The 17,697-nt window shown below is 53.4% G+C and overlaps 1 protein-coding gene and 1 non-coding gene across 5 annotated transcripts in view; one reads left to right on the top strand and one right to left on the bottom strand.

The window, feature by feature from the left end:
* The first annotated feature begins 428 nt into the window (after window positions 1–428).
* Window positions 429–17,697, top strand: part of SHANK3 (SH3 and multiple ankyrin repeat domains 3) — a 57,925-nt gene continuing 40,656 nt past the window's right edge. For all 4 annotated transcript variants that reach the window (XR_004052611.1, XM_030914376.1, XM_030914375.1 and 1 more), the window contains exons 1-10: window positions 429–583; window positions 1,811–2,457; window positions 2,802–3,005; window positions 5,088–5,159; window positions 7,034–7,142; window positions 7,215–7,366; window positions 7,449–7,616; window positions 7,742–7,858; window positions 8,354–8,431; window positions 9,446–9,512. Coding sequence is in view for 3 of the 4 variants with exons in the window: in XM_030914376.1 (XP_030770236.1) it covers window positions 2,170–2,457; window positions 2,802–3,005; window positions 5,088–5,159; window positions 7,034–7,142; window positions 7,215–7,366; window positions 7,449–7,616; window positions 7,742–7,858; window positions 8,354–8,431; window positions 9,446–9,512 (1,255 nt within the window). In the remaining variant the exon portion in view is untranslated. The remainder of the gene's footprint in view (window positions 584–1,810; window positions 2,458–2,801; window positions 3,006–5,087; window positions 5,160–7,033; window positions 7,143–7,214; window positions 7,367–7,448; window positions 7,617–7,741; window positions 7,859–8,353; window positions 8,432–9,445; window positions 9,513–17,697) is intronic.
* LOC115892984 lies at window positions 14,660–14,763 on the bottom strand. The gene has a single exon (XR_004052949.1). It is a non-coding gene; the product is annotated as a U6 spliceosomal RNA (small nuclear RNA).

Below are 17,697 nucleotides of genomic sequence, written 5' to 3'. Positions count from 1 at the left end.
CAGGGCTGTGGAAGACCTGGCTGTGGACAGTCCATCACTGGTGGACTCAGAGGCCCCATCCACCACCTTGTGCTGGCTACAGTGGGATGAAGGGCCGGCACCTGGGAGCAAAGGCAGGTAGAGGTTGTGGTGTGAGGGATGGCAAGGAGGGTTAGGGTTAGGGCTGAAGGAGGGGTTGGGAGGGAGTTGGGGGCCTGGGTGACCGGGGTGGGAGAGACACGGGCAGGAAGACAGTGGAGACACGAGGTGGGCCAGGAAGCATTAGTTTCCTCTCTCCAGGGCCGGGCCACAGGAAATCCAGCCCTCGTGCCTCCCAAGGTGCTTCCTGCAGATAAGGGAGCCTCCAGGGCCCCTTCCTGCTCCCTGCTCCCGGGACCCCCACCCCTCCCATCCTGCCCCTTCCCCTGGGAGACCCTCAGCTGCACCACTCAGGCCAGGCCAGTGGCCTTGGGAGGGGCCTGGACAGAGGGGTGGAAGGTCTGTGACGCTGGGACCACAGTTCCTGGGCAGGGAGCAACCGTCCAGGAGTGGGGAGAACGCAGGACGTGACCCACACACCGCACTGGAGGCTCCGCTCTGCTGGGTCAGTGGTGTCCTGGGTAGGCGGGAGGAGCAAGCCAGGCTGGTCCCAGGGAAGAGAGGTCCGGCTCTGGGGTTGACCCGAGGCTGTTTTGAGGGGAGAGGGCTCATCAGAAACACTCTATATGGGGTCGCGGGTGCTCTGGGGTGAGCAGGTGGTGGTGGAGGTGGATCTGTGGGGCAGTGGGGGCTGTTCTTTGAGGGAGTGTCACGCTCTGTTCTGTGTGGGTCAGGGTGTTTAGGATGGTCCAGGTTGTGGCGCGGGGGAGAGGGTAGGGAGGTTTTTCTACGCGTATAGGGGCCGGAGCAGTTCAAGGTTATTCCTGGGAGGCTCAGGCAAAATCCGTTTTGTGGGTGATCTGGAGCTGCTGTTGGGGAGGCTGGGGGTTAGAGGCTGTTTTCCTCCTTAGGCAGAAGGGTTCCCCCGGCCAGGCTCTTCTGTGAACGTTCTCAAGCTCTGCCCTCAGGGGGCCAGCGGCTCCTCTACGAGGATCTGGGGCTGCTCGGGGGCGGGAGTGGGGGGTGGGGAACGCCAGGCAAAGCGGGTTGGGAGAGTTCTGGAGGAGTCGGAGCTATTTCGACTTAGGGGCTGCTCTTGGTGGCACAGGGGCTCGCAGTGCTGTACAGTTCCGAGAGGCCGCTCAGGGCTAGGGGGCCTGGTGCGCCCCGATGGGGCGGCGGTGCCTGAGCTAGTTTCTTTACTGAGCTCCCCCCCTCCTCCGCCCACTCATCACCCCCCCCGCGTTGCCACGACAACGCGTAAAACTAAAATTCACTTCCCAGTCGCAGGTGGAGACTAGTAGCGCCCCCTCCCCTAGGCCCTTCCCCGTAGGTCGCGCCCCATCCCGTCGTCGCTAAGGTGACGGGGAGGGGGCGACAGGCGTTGGATCCAGACCGGCCAGGGGGCCTGCGGGGAAGTCCGGAGCAAACTCCCCAAACTAGGCTGGGGTGGGGGAGCCGCGCAGAACACGGCAGGGCGTGGTCGAAAGGGTTAATTCGGAGGGCCTCTCGCCAAGGCGGTGGGAAGGCCCTGGACCCTCCCCGGTCTGGAGGTCCCCGTCGTCCGACCCCCAGGCCTGGGGCAGGGGTGGTCCCCGCCATCTCCTCCGGGCCTGGAGTTGGGGGTCGGTGGAGTGGGGGGGAGAAGCCGCCACCTCCGGAAATTAATTGTTTTTCTTTCCCCTTCTCGCCCTACCTTGGTCTTCGTGCCCCAACGCGGCCCCCACCCCAGCTCCGGGACCCCTTCCTCCGCCGCACCATCCCCGGTGGTCCGCGGATGCCCGCCCGCTGCGGAAGGGCGGCGCGGCCCTTGCTGCTCAGCCACTCCCCCCCCACCGAGGCCTAGGACTCCCCCCCACCCCGGCACAGCCCCCCAGGCCCCTCGCCCTGTGGCTTGGCCCCCGCCCTCCGCAGACACCTTCCACCCCCACCTGGGACCCCGCAAGTAACCCCCCACACTGGCCCTGAGCCCTCCCGGCCCCCGCCTCCGGCGCAGCCCCCTCGCCACCCCCGCTTCCCTCCCGTCTCAGGCCCCCTCCCCCCGCCGCCCCCGCCCCCGGGGAAGGCAGGCGCCGAGCTGAGCCGGGGCCGATGCAGCTGAGCCGCGCCGCCGCCGCCGCCGCCGCCGCCCCTGCGGAGCCCCCGGAGCCGCTGTCCCCCGCGCCGGCCCCGGCCCCGGCCCCCCCCGGCCCCCTCCCGCGCAGCGCGGCCGACGGGGCTCCGGCGGGGGGGAAGGGGGGGCCGGGGCGCCGCGCGGAGTCCCCGGGCGCTCCGTTCCCCGGCGCGAGCGGCCCCGGCCCGGGCCCCGGCGCGGGGATGGACGGCCCCGGGGCCAGCGCTGTGGTCGTGCGCGTCGGCATCCCGGACCTGCAGCAGACGGTGAGCCCCGCCGCCCTGGGCCCGGCCGTGCCCCTGCGCTCCCCGCCCGGGATTCCCCCACCCCCGCCGGGCGCGCCCAGCGCCTGGGACCCCCGGCCCACGGCTACTCACCCCTCCCCCGCCGCCTCCGCCGGGACCCTCCCCATCGCCGGGGCGGGGCCCCGGGAAAGCCCGGCCCCTGGGGCGGGGCTTCGACCGCGGTTCGCGGAGGCGCGGGGTCCCGGGCGCCGGCTCCCGAGCCCCGGACTCCTTCGGCGGGGGCCCGGGGCTCGGCACCCCGCGTGGGGCCAGCGGGGCGGGTGCTCGCTCCCCGGGCCTGAGCTCACAAGCCCGCTCCGCTGCAGAAGTGCCTGCGCCTGGACCCGGCCGCGCCCGTGTGGGCCGCCAAGCAGCGCGTGCTCTGCGCCCTCAACCACAGCCTCCAGGACGCGCTCAACTATGGGCTTTTCCAGCCGCCCTCCCGGGGCCGCGCCGGCAAGTTCCTGGATGAGGAGCGGCTCCTGCAGGAGTACCCGCCCAACCTGGACACGCCCCTGCCCTACCTGGAGGTAAGTGGCCGGCGGGGGGACCACCAAGCTCCGTGGCGGGACCAGTGAAGGGCACGGCAGTGGGCAGCACAAGTGGGATGGGTGAGGGTGGAGGCAGTGTGTGTGTGTGTGGGGGGGTGCTGTGTGCAGAGTGCAGGGAGCGTGTACAGTGTGCAGCGAGCAGGCACAGTGTGCGCAATGAGTAGGCACAGTGTGTGCAGCGTGTGGCAGTGTGAGCAGTGTGAGCAGTAAGGAGGTACAGTGTGAGCAGTGAGCAGGCAGTGTGTGCAGCGAGTGGGCACAGTGCATTTAGCGGGCCCAGTGTGTACAGCGAGTGGGCACAGTGTGCAGTGAGCAGGCTGTGTGCCCAGTAAGGATGTACAGTATGGGCAGTGTGCAGTGTATGCAGTGAGCGGGCAAGGTGTGCACAGTATGTACAGTGTAGCAGGCACAGTGTGTGCAAGTGGGCACAGTGTATGCAGTGAGCTGGCAGTGTGAGCAGTGAGCAGGCACAGTGTGTGCAGCGAGTGGGCACAGTGTGCAGTGAGCAGGCAGTGTGCCCAGCAAGGATGTACAGTATGGGCAGTGTGCAGTGTGTGCAGCGAGCAGGCAAGGCATGCATACTAGGTACAGTGTGAGCAGTGTGCACTGTGTGCAGTGAAGCAGGCACAGTGTATTCAGCGAGTGGGCACAGTGTGTGCAGTGAGCTGGCAGTGTGAGCAGTAAAGATGTACAGTGTGAGCAGTGTGCAGTGTGTGCAGCAAGCAGGCAATGTGTGCAGCGAGTGGGCACAGTGTGTGTAGTGAGTAGGCACAGTGTGTGCAGTGAGCAGGTAGTGTGCTCAGAAAGGATGTACAGTATGGGCAGTGTGCAGTGTGTGCAGTAAGCAGGCAAGGTGTGCACAGTATGTACAGTGTGAGCAGTGTGCTTTGTGTGCAGTGAGCGTATATAGTGAGCAGGCAGTGTGTGCAGTTAGCGGGCACAGTGTGTGCAGTGGGTGAGCAGTGTGCACAGCATGTACAGTGTGAGTGGTGTGTGCTGTGTGCCGTGAGCCTCTGTAGTGAGTGGGCACAGTGCAGTGAGTGTGCACAAAGTAGGCAATGAGCATGTACAGTGTGTGCAGTGAGTGGTGTGCAGTGTGTGTAGTGCGCAGTGTGTGCAGTGAGTGTGTACACTGCATGCAATGAGCAGTGTGTACAGCATTGCAGTGCAAGGCAGTGAGTATAGTGTGAGTGGGGTTGTGATTGTGGTAAGCAGGATGTGCAGTATACAGTGAGCAGTGTGCGCAGTGTGTGCAGTGTGGGCTGTGTGCAGCACATACAGAGTGTGTGGTGTGTGTAGTTTTGAACAGGGCATGCATTGAGCAGCATGGGTGGTGTGGATGCTGAGCAATGTTCTCCAGGGAGGAGTGTGAGCAGGAGTGAGTGCCAGAGGAGGTGTGGTGTGAGCAGGGCTATCTGTGTGCACATTTGTTCCTTTCTCCAGTTGTGAAGTCTTGTGAAGGCCAACCTAAGTCCCCTCCTTTGCTCACCCATGCATGGTGTGAAGATGTATTGAGTGCCCTGCTAGGCATGGGGACACAAACTGGGTCAGTCCTGTGGAAAGTCTTGAAGTTTGGCAGGGTGGAGGGGGGTGCCCAGCTGCAATGGGCATTGAATAAGGATCTTGTGAGCTGAGCTCAAAATTGGGCGGGCCTCCATGGTGGCACAGGAAAGTGGGGTCAGTTCTACCTGGAGAGTGTAGGGGGACGTCTAGGAAGGTAAGCCTGGAATCAGGCCTTCAGAGAGGAGTGGGATTTTGCAGAGAATCCTGGGGATGGGAAGGAGACAGGACAGTGCAGGCTGTGGGCAGCTAGGCATGTGCCTTCCGTCGCGCTGCATCATGCCTGAGTGTGGTGGGTGCATGGCAGCTGTTAGCTCTGTCCACCGTGGTAGTATGTGCATCTGGATTTGTGTGGCATTGGGTTGTGCTGCACTGATAGTGTGTACAGGAGGGCAGTAAGGGGTGCGGTGTGGCCAGCATGAGCGGGATGGGGTTTGTGCATGGACTCCCTTGCTCAGCCGGGGTGGGGCCATTTTCTCTACCTTTTCTTTATCTGAGCAGTTTCGATACAAGCGGCGAGTTTATGCCCAGAACCTCATTGATGATAAGCAGTTTGCAAAGCTTCATACAAAGGTAAAGGATCACGGGGAGGGGGCTCCTGAGGTTCCCTCTTGCCTCCCTGTGCCTGCTGTCCCCCACCCCAGCTTGGGGCTGACCACAGTCCCCCAGCTTCAGCTCAGTCTATGTCCCTATCATCAGGGGCCCAGAGCCGGTACTGGGTGTGGCTGGAGGGCTGGGCACAGATTCCCGGCCCCATGGCTGGGGGACAGGTGGTACAGTGATGTGTTCCAGGTAGATCAGACTCTTGCTGACACCCCTGGCTTAGGGGCTGGAGTGTCCTGTGAGAAGCTGGGTGGGAGAGGGAATGGACAAGCATCTGATATGGTGGCTGTCGGGACAGGCACCTAGCATTGAGTGGTCAGCCAGTGCTGGGCATTTGTAATTAGACCTCTCAGTAATCCTCTTCCCGAGGGACTGTTCTAACCCTGTTTCACAGATGGGGACAAGACTGCCCAACTGTGTAGACAGTGAAGCTGGGGCTGAACCCAGATCTGTCTGATTCCAGGCCCTGTGCCCAAGCGTACCTGTGAGGGGTCTTTACTGCTGGGTGCCACCCCTAACTGGGCCTGACCCCAAATGCTCTTGAGGGAGGCACCTTACTATTTCTCTTTACCTTACTGTTTACCTGTAAATATCAGAGGGGCAGGGTGGGTGCCCCGGTCCCTCCCCAGGGGTTCCCATCCCCAGCTCACAGGCCAGCAGGCACTTGCTTGCTGGATACTTTATGGGCAGTCTCTGGAGCCCAGGAGAGGGGTCAGAACTGTCACCCCTGTGCCCTAATAGTCCCGTCAGTGACTTTGGAACTTCAGGCTTCTGTGCCAGACTTTGCTGCTGCCCCAGGGCATGCGGTGGTCAATGGCCTTAGCACTATGCCTGGGCAGAGTCCACTGTGGAAGGGTCCCCCTGTCCCGCCACTGGCCCTTACTTGACCTTGTCAGCCTGGGTTCCTCCCCCATGGCCACCTCTCCCTCCAGATCTCTCTTCAGTGACCAACAAGACGTGAGTGACTCACTCTGCAGTAGGTCTCGTTAGTTTTTAGAATGAGCCTAAACTTCTTACATAGCCCCGTGTTTCTGCCTGCCTGAGCTCCAGCGGCGTTTCCCTCACCCTGGTAGTGAGCACTTCCTCCTCTTTCACTGCCTGGCCCTCCTGAGGAGGTTGCCTCCCAAGGCAGGGGTCCCTATGGCACCCTCCCCTATTTCTGATGTACATTGGGGATTTATGGAAAGGCCCAGGCCTTTGGCCAGGGCACCTTGCCTTGTGTGTGTGGCGTCCGTAGTGCCGGCTGGGGAAGTCAGGTCTTGTGGGGTGAGTGAATAAACTGGGTGAATGAGTACAAGGCCATCAGTCATGTCACAGAAGGGGTCCCTGGGGTGGGGGTCTGCCGTGGGGTGAGCTGGAGAGGAAGATGCACCGGAGAAGGAGCAGATCATCTCAGGGTGCTGAGGATTCAGGGCTGCTGTGGGGCTGGTTCCTGCCTGGGTGGACCTCGGCTCTTCTAGGCCAGGCAGGTTGGGGCAGCAGGGCCAGAGAGACAGAGCCAGGGCAGTGACTGAGCCTGGAGTAGGGGACTTTCTTGGGGCTCGACCAGGGTGACCTGGCCTTGGTGAGGGGCTACTTGGGTGCAAGCTGACAGTCGTGACCGGTTTGGCTATCAGGATGCAAGGAAGGGTTTTGAGCTGTGCATGGGCCCACCCAAGTGGGGATTGGGGCCGTGGTGGGAGTGCAGGGCTGTGGGTGACAATTGCAAAGTCAGGTGACAGGTCAGATTGGTAGGGATGTGGCATGGGACGCCTGAAGGTGGCCTGAGGCTTGCAGGAGGAAGGCGGGTAATGTTCAGATGATAGAGACCTTGGTGCCAGGCTGACTGATGGCCGGTGTTCCAGGCGAACCTGAAGAAGTTCATGGACTATGTCCAGCTGCATAGCACGGACAAGGTGGCCCGCCTGCTGGACAAGGGGCTGGACCCCAACTTCCATGACCCTGACTCAGGAGGTGAGCAGAGCAGGGGTGGGGCATGGCCTTTGAGCAGCTGGGAGCCTGACCCTTATCTGTCTCTGAACCCAGAGTGCCCCCTGAGCCTCGCAGCCCAGCTGGACAACGCCACGGACCTGCTGAAGGTGCTGAAGAATGGCGGTGCCCACCTGGACTTCCGCACTCGCGATGGGCTCACTGCCGTGCACTGTGCCACACGCCAGCGGAATGCGGCAGCGCTGACGGTCAGTGAGGGCTGGGCCTGGCCTGGTGACAGGGCTGGGGGCTGCTGTGCCTGGTGTAGATACTGAGGCTACTCACCCTCAGACCCTGCTGGACCTGGGGGCTTCACCTGACTACAAGGACAGCCGCGGCTTGACACCCCTCTACCACAGCGCCCTGGGGGGTGGGGATGCCCTCTGCTGTGAGCTGCTTCTCCACGACCACGCTCAGCTGGGGACCACCGACGAGAATGGCTGGCAGGAGATCCACCAGGTGTGCAGGGAGCTGAGGTGGGGTCCCGGCCTGTGTGTGCTGGGTGTGGGGTCCTGGCTCTGTCTGTAGGGGTGGGGGCCCTAGCCTCTGCCCAGGGACCCTACAGCACCTTGCTCCCCGCACAGGCCTGCCGCTTTGGGCACGTGCAGCACCTGGAGCACCTGCTGTTCTACGGGGCCAACATGGGGGCCCAGAACGCCTCGGGGAACACAGCCCTGCACATCTGTGCCCTCTACAACCAGGTGCGACTGTGTGTGCTGCACATGCCTGCACCAGCGAGTGTGGATATACTTGCCTGTTCTGGGGGTGTACGCGTGTGTGTGCACACCGGTGACCCTGTACAGTGATTGTGTATGTGCATCCCTGCCTGTGTGCCATGGTATATGTATGTGCTCTGTGTCCTGCAGTAAGCTGTGGTTGCAGCACAGCCTCATAGGCCTATGTGTGCACATTTGTTCTCTGAACACACACAGGCTTCACATGTGTGCACGTGTGTTCTGAATAACCAGGTATGAATTGGGTACATCTAGGCCCTGTGGGCCAGATGAGACCTGAGCATGTATACCTACCTGCTTGTCCCTGTGCCACTCAGTATACATGGAACAAACAGATGTGAGTCTGTGTATGTGAGCCTGTGCCCTGCGCACGCCATGTGTGCATTCCTGTGTGCACATGTGCTGTTGTGCTCGGATGGTCTCTCCAGCCACCCAGCTGTGATCCCCTCTTCTCTCCAACAGGAGAGCTGTGCTCGTGTCCTGCTCTTCCGTGGAGCCAACAGGGATGTCCGCAACTACAACAGCCAGACAGCCTTCCAGGTACACTCGTGGTTTACAGGAGTGCGAGGCCGCCCCAGAGGTGTCTGTCTCTGTCCGTGTGACCTGACTTCTCTGAACCTTGGTTCTTCCCTGGAAGGCCCTAAGGGAGCACCTTCCCCAGGACTGCCCACGAGGAGGTGTGGGGGGACGAGCTCAGCACGTGAGGAGGTGTTTGGTGCTGATGTTCCCTTCATCCCCCTGCCAGGGGAAGAGGAGGGTCAGAAGGGCTCTGGGGCGGGGGACAGGGAGGATGAGAAGACTGGGGTGACAGGTGTGGGTCTGACCCCCCCCAGAGACCAGCAGGGGTGCAGAAGCCAAACTGGAGAAGGGGTGTGGTCCCAGCTGCTGATGTAATTGCGGGTCGGTTGGCACTGATGACCAGGTGGACGTGGTCTCTGTGACTTGGGAGTTTGTTGGGGAGTCAGGAGAATATCGTGGGGGTTTGCAGACCAGGAACGGAGACAGAACTCTATTTTTAGTAGGAGTGAGGTGTGGGAAGAGTGGTCAGGCTGCTGAATTGTGTGGTCATAGAAGGTGGAGGCAGCAGTGGGCTGCCAGAGGGGTTTGGGCACATCGGGAAGCAGATACGCCAGGGCCTGTTGGATGACTGGGTGCAGGGTCACAGGAAGGGGAGGATGAGCTTGGCAGCTTGGGCAGCGATGGGGCCTTGGCTGAGACGGGAAACCTGGCTGCATGTTGGGACAGACCAGTGTGCCTGTTTGCTTGGGACTGCTGGTTTTAGCTCTGAACTTCTCCTGTCCAGGTAGCCCCTCAGTCCCAGGAACACAGATGGCGGGTCACTCCAGTTATGAGGCATGCCTGTGGCATCCCAGTTATAGAGAGGAGTGTGTGTCAGTAGAGAAGAGGAATGGGCTGGGGTCTCTGGGGCCCTCAACTAAGGAAGACTCCACACAGGAGCTCGAGAAGGAGCAGCTGGGGCTGGCTGGGGAGGCAAAGCTGGTGCTGCTCAGCCCCCTCCCTGCTCCTCCACACCTTGACCCCCCTTTCCCTCAGGTGGCCATCATCGCAGGGAACTTTGAGCTTGCAGAGGTCATCAAGACCCACAAAGACTCGGATGTTGGTGAGTTCTGCCCACCTGGGCGGCCCTGTTGAATGTAGATTCATGTGGTTTTCTGAGGCCTAGCAGACGTGGGGGTCAGTGGTGACATAACAAAGGGGCCCCTTACCCCACATCTGCACTCTGTGGCCAGTGGGCTCTGAGTGGCCACTGCGGGCATGAGGAATGGGCCGCGGGGCCTGTGTTGAGTGAACGTTGTTTTTGGTCTGGGAGAAGAGCATGGTGAGGTTTGGGCTGTGAGCCGGGGCTATAGCATTCAGCTTAGGGGACAGCGTAGGTTGAGAGTAGGGTTGAAGTTAGGGTCAGAGTCCCTGCTTCCCGTTAAATCCTAGGAAGGGCCAGCAGAAGACATGGGGGTGGCGGACCTCACTTCACCCTGGAGCAAGTGTGAGTCTAGGTGGTCCGTAGCAAGCTCTCAACATGAAAAGATCACATAAACGACACATAAGGAAAACAAAACAGTGATGGGAAAGCAGAATGGGGCTGGGAATAGTGCCATAGTCGTCCTCAGGGCAAGGAGCTCTGAGCCCCCTGCTGGTGTGTGCCTGGTGCGTGCGTGACTCACGGTCCTGGAAGGAAAACCAGGAAACACACACGTGGCCTCAGCCAGGGCACCCGAGCCTCTGGGAGGTCTCTGGTGGGTGTGGTGCCAGGCTGGTACCATCCTGTGTGGCTGCTGGAGAGGGTGGGCTCCCCTGTGGGAGAGTAGCTGCTGGCCAGGCTGGGACCGTCCTGTTGAGGACCCTGCCAGCCTTCTGGCTGCACAGGAGCTCCATTGCTGATCCCTCCGTGTCCTGGGTGGTCCAGGCTTTTCTGCCTGTGCCTCTCTCTGGAACATGGACTCCCAGGACCCCCTTCCTGCCATGAGTGTTTACTTGTGGATATCCCCATTTTTTGTTTTTGTTTTAATTTGAAGTGACAGTGGGCAGCAAACATTTGGAGCAGGTGTTAGGGTTGGAATCTCACTTGCTTCTAGTGTGAGGTTATGGTCAGGGCTGGAGTTGAATTTTGGGCTGGGGTTAAGATTAAGGTCGGTTTCATGTTTAAGAGCCCTTCTTCTGTAGAGTTCCCCCTGAACATCCCCCTGTAAGTCTTGGTTATGAGCCCTTCCACCCCAGGCTGTGTTAGTTGAACAGTCTGAGGCTGTGGCAGACCCTCAGTGAGTGCCACAGCTGCCCTCAAGGCCACTGCAGGGAAGTGTGTGTTGAGTAAGTAACTGGGCCAGTGGGATGGGTAGGGTCGGAGTCCAGGGTCAGGTCAGGGGAGAACTGTGGTAAGGTTTGGGGTTTGCGTAAGGGGCAACAGATACTTCTGGTTTGGGCTGGTGCTTTGGATGTGGCCCTTAGTGTTGGAGGGCCCTGGTTTGTGCATGTGTGGGGCCTCCTCTTCTACCTGTAATTGTCTAACCATGGGAAAGCTGTCTAGGACCTCTGTGCCTCAGTTTCTCTTAAGTGAAATATGGTCTCTTACAGTCATTTGCATCCCCTTCCCCCTGTGGCCTCCTATGGCATTTGATCCTGGGTGGGGCTGGACTCTGGCCGGTGGCCTTGGTCTAGTTGCTTGGAGGGAGGGTGGGAAGGCCCCATCTGCCCCTCGTCTGTGTGCTGTGGACAGATACCCCAGGGCTCTTGGGGTCACCATGGTTGTGACTTACTGGCCATCCAACCCAGGTGTGCTTGCTCGGTTGGGGTTAGGCACACGTCCCTGAGTGGTAAGGAGCAGGCATCTGTGTCAGTTCATCCTGATGTGGTCATCAGCTCTGTGGGCCAGCACCACCCTTACCTGCTCAGGTGTCACACACAGACACTAGGCTGACACCTCCAGATTGCCCTGAGTACAGGCAGCATATGTGTCAGGATTTAATACAAGCCCCTTATCTCAATTTGCTCTCTCAACAATCTCCCAAGAAGTGATTATTAGACAGTTTTACAGAGAAGGAAACTGAGGCACAGGGAGGGTTAATTCAGATGTGATTGATTCAGGGTCTGCCCTTGTCACTCTCATGCCCTCTGTACACATTTGCTCCAAGGACATGACAGTCACGACTTGCTACATCCTATCCCCACTGGGGTCCCAGAGTGGGGCCTGTACACGTAAGAGGAACTGGAAGGAGGTGCCGCCTTCTCTGGTGGGAAGGTGCCACCCGGTGGGATCTGGTAGACTGGGACCTGTGTCACCCTTCAGGGGACAGGATAACTTGCTGCCTCTTGACAGCCCTGCTTGCCCCCTCTGGACTGACAGGCCTGCGGGGCGGAATTGGTATCCCACAGTGCTTTTGATGAATACCTTGGGGAACTGCTTCTCCAGGGTGGTGTCATGCCCATGAGAACACACCTGTGCCTGGGAGTGTGTGCCTGAGAGAGGGTAAGAGACAGTGTGGACCCAAAGAGTGGCCTGACGTGACAGAGGCAAGGAAGCAGAGGTGACCACTTCTAGGCCAGAATGATTCAGTAGCATTTTGTATATTCACAGTGTTGTGCAGCCAATTCTATTGAATTCCAAAACATTTTCATCACCACAAAATAAGACCCTGGACACATTAAGCAATAATTCTGCATTAATTACCCTCTCCCTGCAACTCTGTCAGCCATTAACGCGCTTTTGTCTCTGTAGACTATAGATTTTCCTATTCTTGATATTTCATGTCAATTAAATCATATAATATGTGACACTTAGTGTCTGGCTGCTTTTACTCAACATGTTTTTGAGCTTCACCTAGTAGGATATATCACTACTTCATTCCTGTTTATGGCTGAATAATATTTCACTGTTGGTATAAATGACATTTTGTTTATGCATTCATCTGTCAATGGATATGTGGGTTGTGTCTACCTTTTGACTATTTTGAATATGGCTGCTATCAACATGTGTGTACATGTACTTGTTTGAATACCTATTTTCAATCTCTTAGGTATATACCTAGGAGTGGAATTTTGGAATCATATGATAATTCTGTGTTTAACTTCTTGAGGAATTGCCAAATTGTTTTCCACCATTTTGCGTTCCCACCAGTGATGTAAGAGGCTTCCAATTTATTCACATCTTCAACAGTTGTTACTATCCTTTTTTTTTTTTTTTGACTATAGCCATCCTAGTAAGTGTGAAATGGTATTTCATTGTGCTTTTGACTTGTATTTACCTAGTGACTAATGATGTTCTGCATCTTTTCATGTGCTTATTGGGCATTTGTATATCTTCTTTGGAGAAAAGTCAAGTCCTTTGTCCATTTTTAAGTTGGGTCATTTATTTTTGTTGTTGTTGAGTTGTAAGGGTTCTTTTTTTTTTTTTTCTTTTTTTTTTTTTTTTTTTTTGAGACGGAGTCTCGCTCTATCACCCAGGCTGGAGTGCAGTGGCCGGATCTCAGCTCACTGCAAGCTCCGCCTCCCGAGTTCACGCCATTCTCCTGCCTCAGCCTCCTGAGTAGTTGGGACTACAGGCGCTCGCCACCTCGCCCGGCTAGTTTTTTGTATTTTTTTCAGTAGAGACGGGGTTTCACCGTGTTAGCCAGGATGGTCTCGATCTCCTGACCTCGTGATCCACCCGTCTCGGCCTCCCAAAGTGCTGGGATTACAGGCTTGAGCCACCGCGCCCGGCCTGTAAGGGTTCTTTATATATTCTGAATACTAAACTTGTATGGAATATGTAATTTGTAAATATTTTCTCTGTAGAATAGGAGATCCTTGTCACTTTTTTGTTAATGTCCTTTGATATTCAAGAATTTTTAATTTTGATAAAGTTCAAGGTATTTATTTATTTCTTTTGTTGTTCATGCTTTTGGTGTCATAGGTCATGAGGGTTTATCCTCTAGGTTTTCTTCTAAGAATTTTACAGTTTTCACTCCTATATTTAGGTTACTGATCCATTTTAAGTTAACTTTTGTTTATGGTGTGAGGTAGGGAGCCATCTTCATTCTTTTCCATATGAATATCCAATTGTCCAGCACCATTTGTTGAAGAGACTGTTCTTTTTCCATTGAATGATCTTGGCACCCTTGTTGAAAATGAATTGATCCTAGATACCTGGGTTTATTTGGACTCAATTCTATCCCAGTGGTCTACATATATATTCTTATGCCAGTACCACATGGTTTTGATTATTGCAGCTTTGTAGTAACTTTTTGTTTTTATTTTTTTGGAGATGGAGTATTGCTCTTGTACCCAGGCTGGAGTGCAATGGCGCAATCTCAGCTCACTGCAACCTCCACCTCCCAGGTTCAAGCAATTCTCCTGCCTCAGGCTCCAAAGTAGCTGGGATTACAGGTGTGTGCCACCACGCCCAGCTAATTTTTGTATTATTAGTAGAGATGGGGTTTGACCATGTTGGCCAGGCTGGTCTCAAACTCTTGGCCTCAGGTGATCCACCCACCTCCGTCTCCCAAAGTGTTGGGATTACAGGCATGAGCCACCGCACCCACCATGTAGTAACTTTTGAAATCAGGAGGTTTGAGTGCTTCAACTTTGTTTTTCTTATTTGTTATTGTTTTGGCTAATCAGGGCCCCTTGCATTTCCATATAGATTTGAACATTGCTTTTCTATTTGTGCAAAAAGGGGCATTGGAATTTTGCATTGAATCTGTCAATCACTCTGGGTGACATTAACATTTTAACACCATTGTCTTCCAATTAATGAACATGGGATGTCCTTTTATTTATTTATGTTATCTCTAAGCAGTGTTTTGTCATTTTCAGTATATAGATTTTTTTACTTCCTTAGTTAAATTTATTCTTGAGTATTTTCTTCTTTTGGATGCTATTATAAATGGAATTATCTTCTTAATTTCCTTTTTGGATTGCTCATTGCTGGTGTATAAAAACAAGTGATTTTTTTGTGCTGATCTTGTGGCCTACAACTTTGCTGAATTTATTTATTAGCTCTAGTAGCTCTTTTGGTGTCTTCTTTGGGATTTTCTATATATAGGATCACACCATCTGCAAATAGAGATAGTTTTACTTCTTCTTTCCCAATTTGGGTACCTTTTTTTTTTTTTTTTTTTTTTTTTTGCCTGTCTAGAACTTTCAGTACAGTGTTAAATACCAGTAGTGAAAGCAGGCATCTTTGCCTTGTTCCTGATCTTAGGGGGAAAGCATTCAGTCTTTCACCATTGCGTATGATGCTATCTATGTATGTTTTCTTGTTTGTTTTTTTGTTTTTTAAATATAGAATGCTTCACGAATTTGCATGTCATCCTTGTGCAGAGGACATGCTAATCTTTGTATCATTCCAATTTTAGTATATGTGCTGCTGAAGCAAGCACTTTGGATTTTTAATAAATTTCCTTTTTATGTTGAGGAAGTTACTAGCCTCTATTACTAGTTTCCTGAGTGTTTTTATAATGAAAGAGTATCGGATTATGGCAGATGCTTTTTATGCATCAATTGAAATGATCATGTTTTTTTTTCCCCCTTTTCTCTATTAATGTGATGTATTATATTGATTACATTAGTCTGTAGGTTTCTTTTCCTGTAATGCCCTTATCTGGCTTTGGTATCAGGGTAATAACTGGCCTCATGAAATGAGGGAGTGTTCCCTCCTCTTCTGCTTTTTGGAAGAGTGAGAATTTGTGTCAATTCTTTAAATTTCTAGTAGAGTGCACCAGTGATGCCATCTGGTGGTGGACTTTTCTTCGTTGGGAGGCTTGTGGTTCAAGATTCAATCTCTTTGCTTGTTATAGGTCTGTTTAAATTTTCTATTTCTTCTTGAGTCAGTTTTGGTAATTTGTGTTTTTCTAGAAATTTGTCTACCTCATCTAGCTTTTCTATTTGTTAGCATATAATTGTTGATAGTATTATATTCCTTTTTAACTTCTGTAATACTGGTAGTTAGTCCCCAAATTTCATTTGTGATTTTAGTTATTTCTGTCCATCTTCTCTCCTTACTAGTCAATCTAGCGAAAGGTTTGTCAATTATGCTGATGTTGTCAAAGAAACAACCTGTTATTTCCTTGATTCTCCACTGTTTTTCTCTTTTGTTTCTCTCCACTCTAACCTTACTGTGTCCTTCCTTCTGCTCGCTTTTCTTTCTTCTGCTCGTTTGGTTTGCTCTTTCTCTTGTTTGCTTGTTTGTTTCTTTTTGGTCTTCTTTCTCTAGTCCGTCCGTCCCTCCCTTGCTTCCTTCCTCTTTCTTTTGTTTGCTCTTCTTTCTCTAGTTTCTTCTTTTCTTCTCTCTCTTTTTTTTTTTTGGAGATGGAGTTTCTCTCTTGTTGCCTAGGCTAGAGTGCAATGGTGCGATCTCAGCTCACCGCAACCTCGGCCAACTGGGTTCAAGCGATTCTCCTGCCTAAGCCTCCCGAGTAGCTGGGATTACAGGCACCCGCCACCACGCCCAGCTAATTTTGTATTTTTTAGAGACAGAGTTTCTCTGTGTTGATCAGGCTGGTCTTGAACTCCCGACCTCAGGTAATCGACCCACCTCAGCCTCCCAAGTGCTGGGATTACAGGCGTGAGCCACTGCGCCCAGTCTCTTTTCTTTTATTTGTTCATTCATACAGACAGGTCTCACTATGCTGCTAGGCTGGTCTTGAACTCCTGGGCTCAAGTGATCCTCCCGCTTTGGCCTCCCAAAGTACTGGGATAACAGGCATGAGCCACTGAGCCTGGCCTTCCCTTGTTTCTTTTTTATTTTATTCTATTTTTTTCTTGAGATGGAGTTTTACTCTTGTTGCCCAGGCTGGAGTGCAATGGCGCAATCTCGGCTCACTGCCACCTCCGCCTCCCGGGTTCAAGCAATTCTCATGCCTCAGCCTCCTGAGTAGCTGGGATTACAGGCATGCACCACTACACCTGGCTAATTTTTGTATTATTAGTGGAGACGGGGTTTCTCCATGTTGGTCAGGCTGGTCTCGAACTCCCGACCTCAGGTGATCTGCCTGCCTCGGCCTCCCAGAGTGCTGGGATTACAGGCGTGAGCCACTGCACCTGGCCTTCTCTTGTTTCTTAAGATGTATAATTAGGTTATTGATTTGAAATTGTTCTCCTTTTTAAAAGTGTTTACAGCGTTAAATTTCCCTTTAAGTACTGCTTTTGCTCCGTATGTTGTATTTTTGTTCTTGTTTGTCTTAAAGTGTTTTCTAATTTTCCTTATCATTTCTTCATTTCTTTTTTTTTTCTTTTTTTCTTTTCTTTTCTTTCTTTTTTTTTTTTTTGTTTTTTTAGAGATGGGATCTCACTCTGTGGCCCAGGCTGGAGTGCCCTGGCTTGATCATAGCTCACTGCAACCTCAACCTCCTGGTCTCAAGCCATCCTGCCACCTCAGCTTCCTGAGTAGCTGGAACTACAGGGTGCAGCACCACACCTGGCTATCGTTTTCTATTTTTTATAGAGATGGGGGTGTCACTGTGTTGTCTAGGCTGGTCTCAAACTCCTGGCTTCAAGTGATCCTCCTGCCTTGACCTCCCCAAGTGCTGGGATTACAGGCTTGAGCCACTATGCTCAGCCTGATTTCTTTTTTGACACATTGGTTGTCTAGGAGTATGGTGTTTAATTTCCACATATTTGTGAATTTTCCAGTTTTCTTTCACTTCTCGATTTCCAGCTTTGTTTTGTTGTGATTGAAAAATATACTTTGTATGATTTCAGTCTTTTAAAACTTTATTGAGACTTGTTTTGCAGCCAAACAGTGTGTCTGGAAGAATGTTCCATGTGTACTTGAGAAGAATTCTTGAATATATTCTGCCATTGTTGGGTGGCATGTTCTGTATGTATCGTTAAGTCTAATCGGTTTAAGTCTTCTATGTTCTCATTGATCTCTCCAGATGTTCTACCCATTATTGAAAGTAAGATATTAAAGTCTCTTACTATATTGTGGAACTGTCTATTTCTCTCTTAAATTGTGTTGTTTGTATCATATTTTGATGTTCTATTGTTCGGTTTGTATGTGTTAATATTTGTTAATCAACATACAATGTCCTTCTCTGTCTCTTGTTACAGTTTTTATCTTAAATTTTATTTTGTATGATATTAACATAACCACCCAGCTCTCTTGGTTACTATTTACATTAGATTGCTTTTTTTATCCTTTCACTTTGAACCTATTTGTGTCTTTGGATTTAAAGTGATTATTTTGTAAGTAGCGTATAGCTTGATCATACTTTTTAATCACTATCTGCTTTTTAAGTAAAATTCTATTGGAACACAAACACACCTATTTGCTTATATGTTGTTTGTGGTGGTTTTCATGCTGCGGTGGCAGA

This window comes from Rhinopithecus roxellana, chromosome 13 (genome assembly GCF_007565055.1).
Source record: "Rhinopithecus roxellana isolate Shanxi Qingling chromosome 13, ASM756505v1, whole genome shotgun sequence".
NCBI classification, from domain to species: domain Eukaryota; kingdom Metazoa; phylum Chordata; class Mammalia; order Primates; family Cercopithecidae; genus Rhinopithecus; species Rhinopithecus roxellana.
This window is presented reverse-complemented; position numbering and strand designations above follow the sequence as displayed.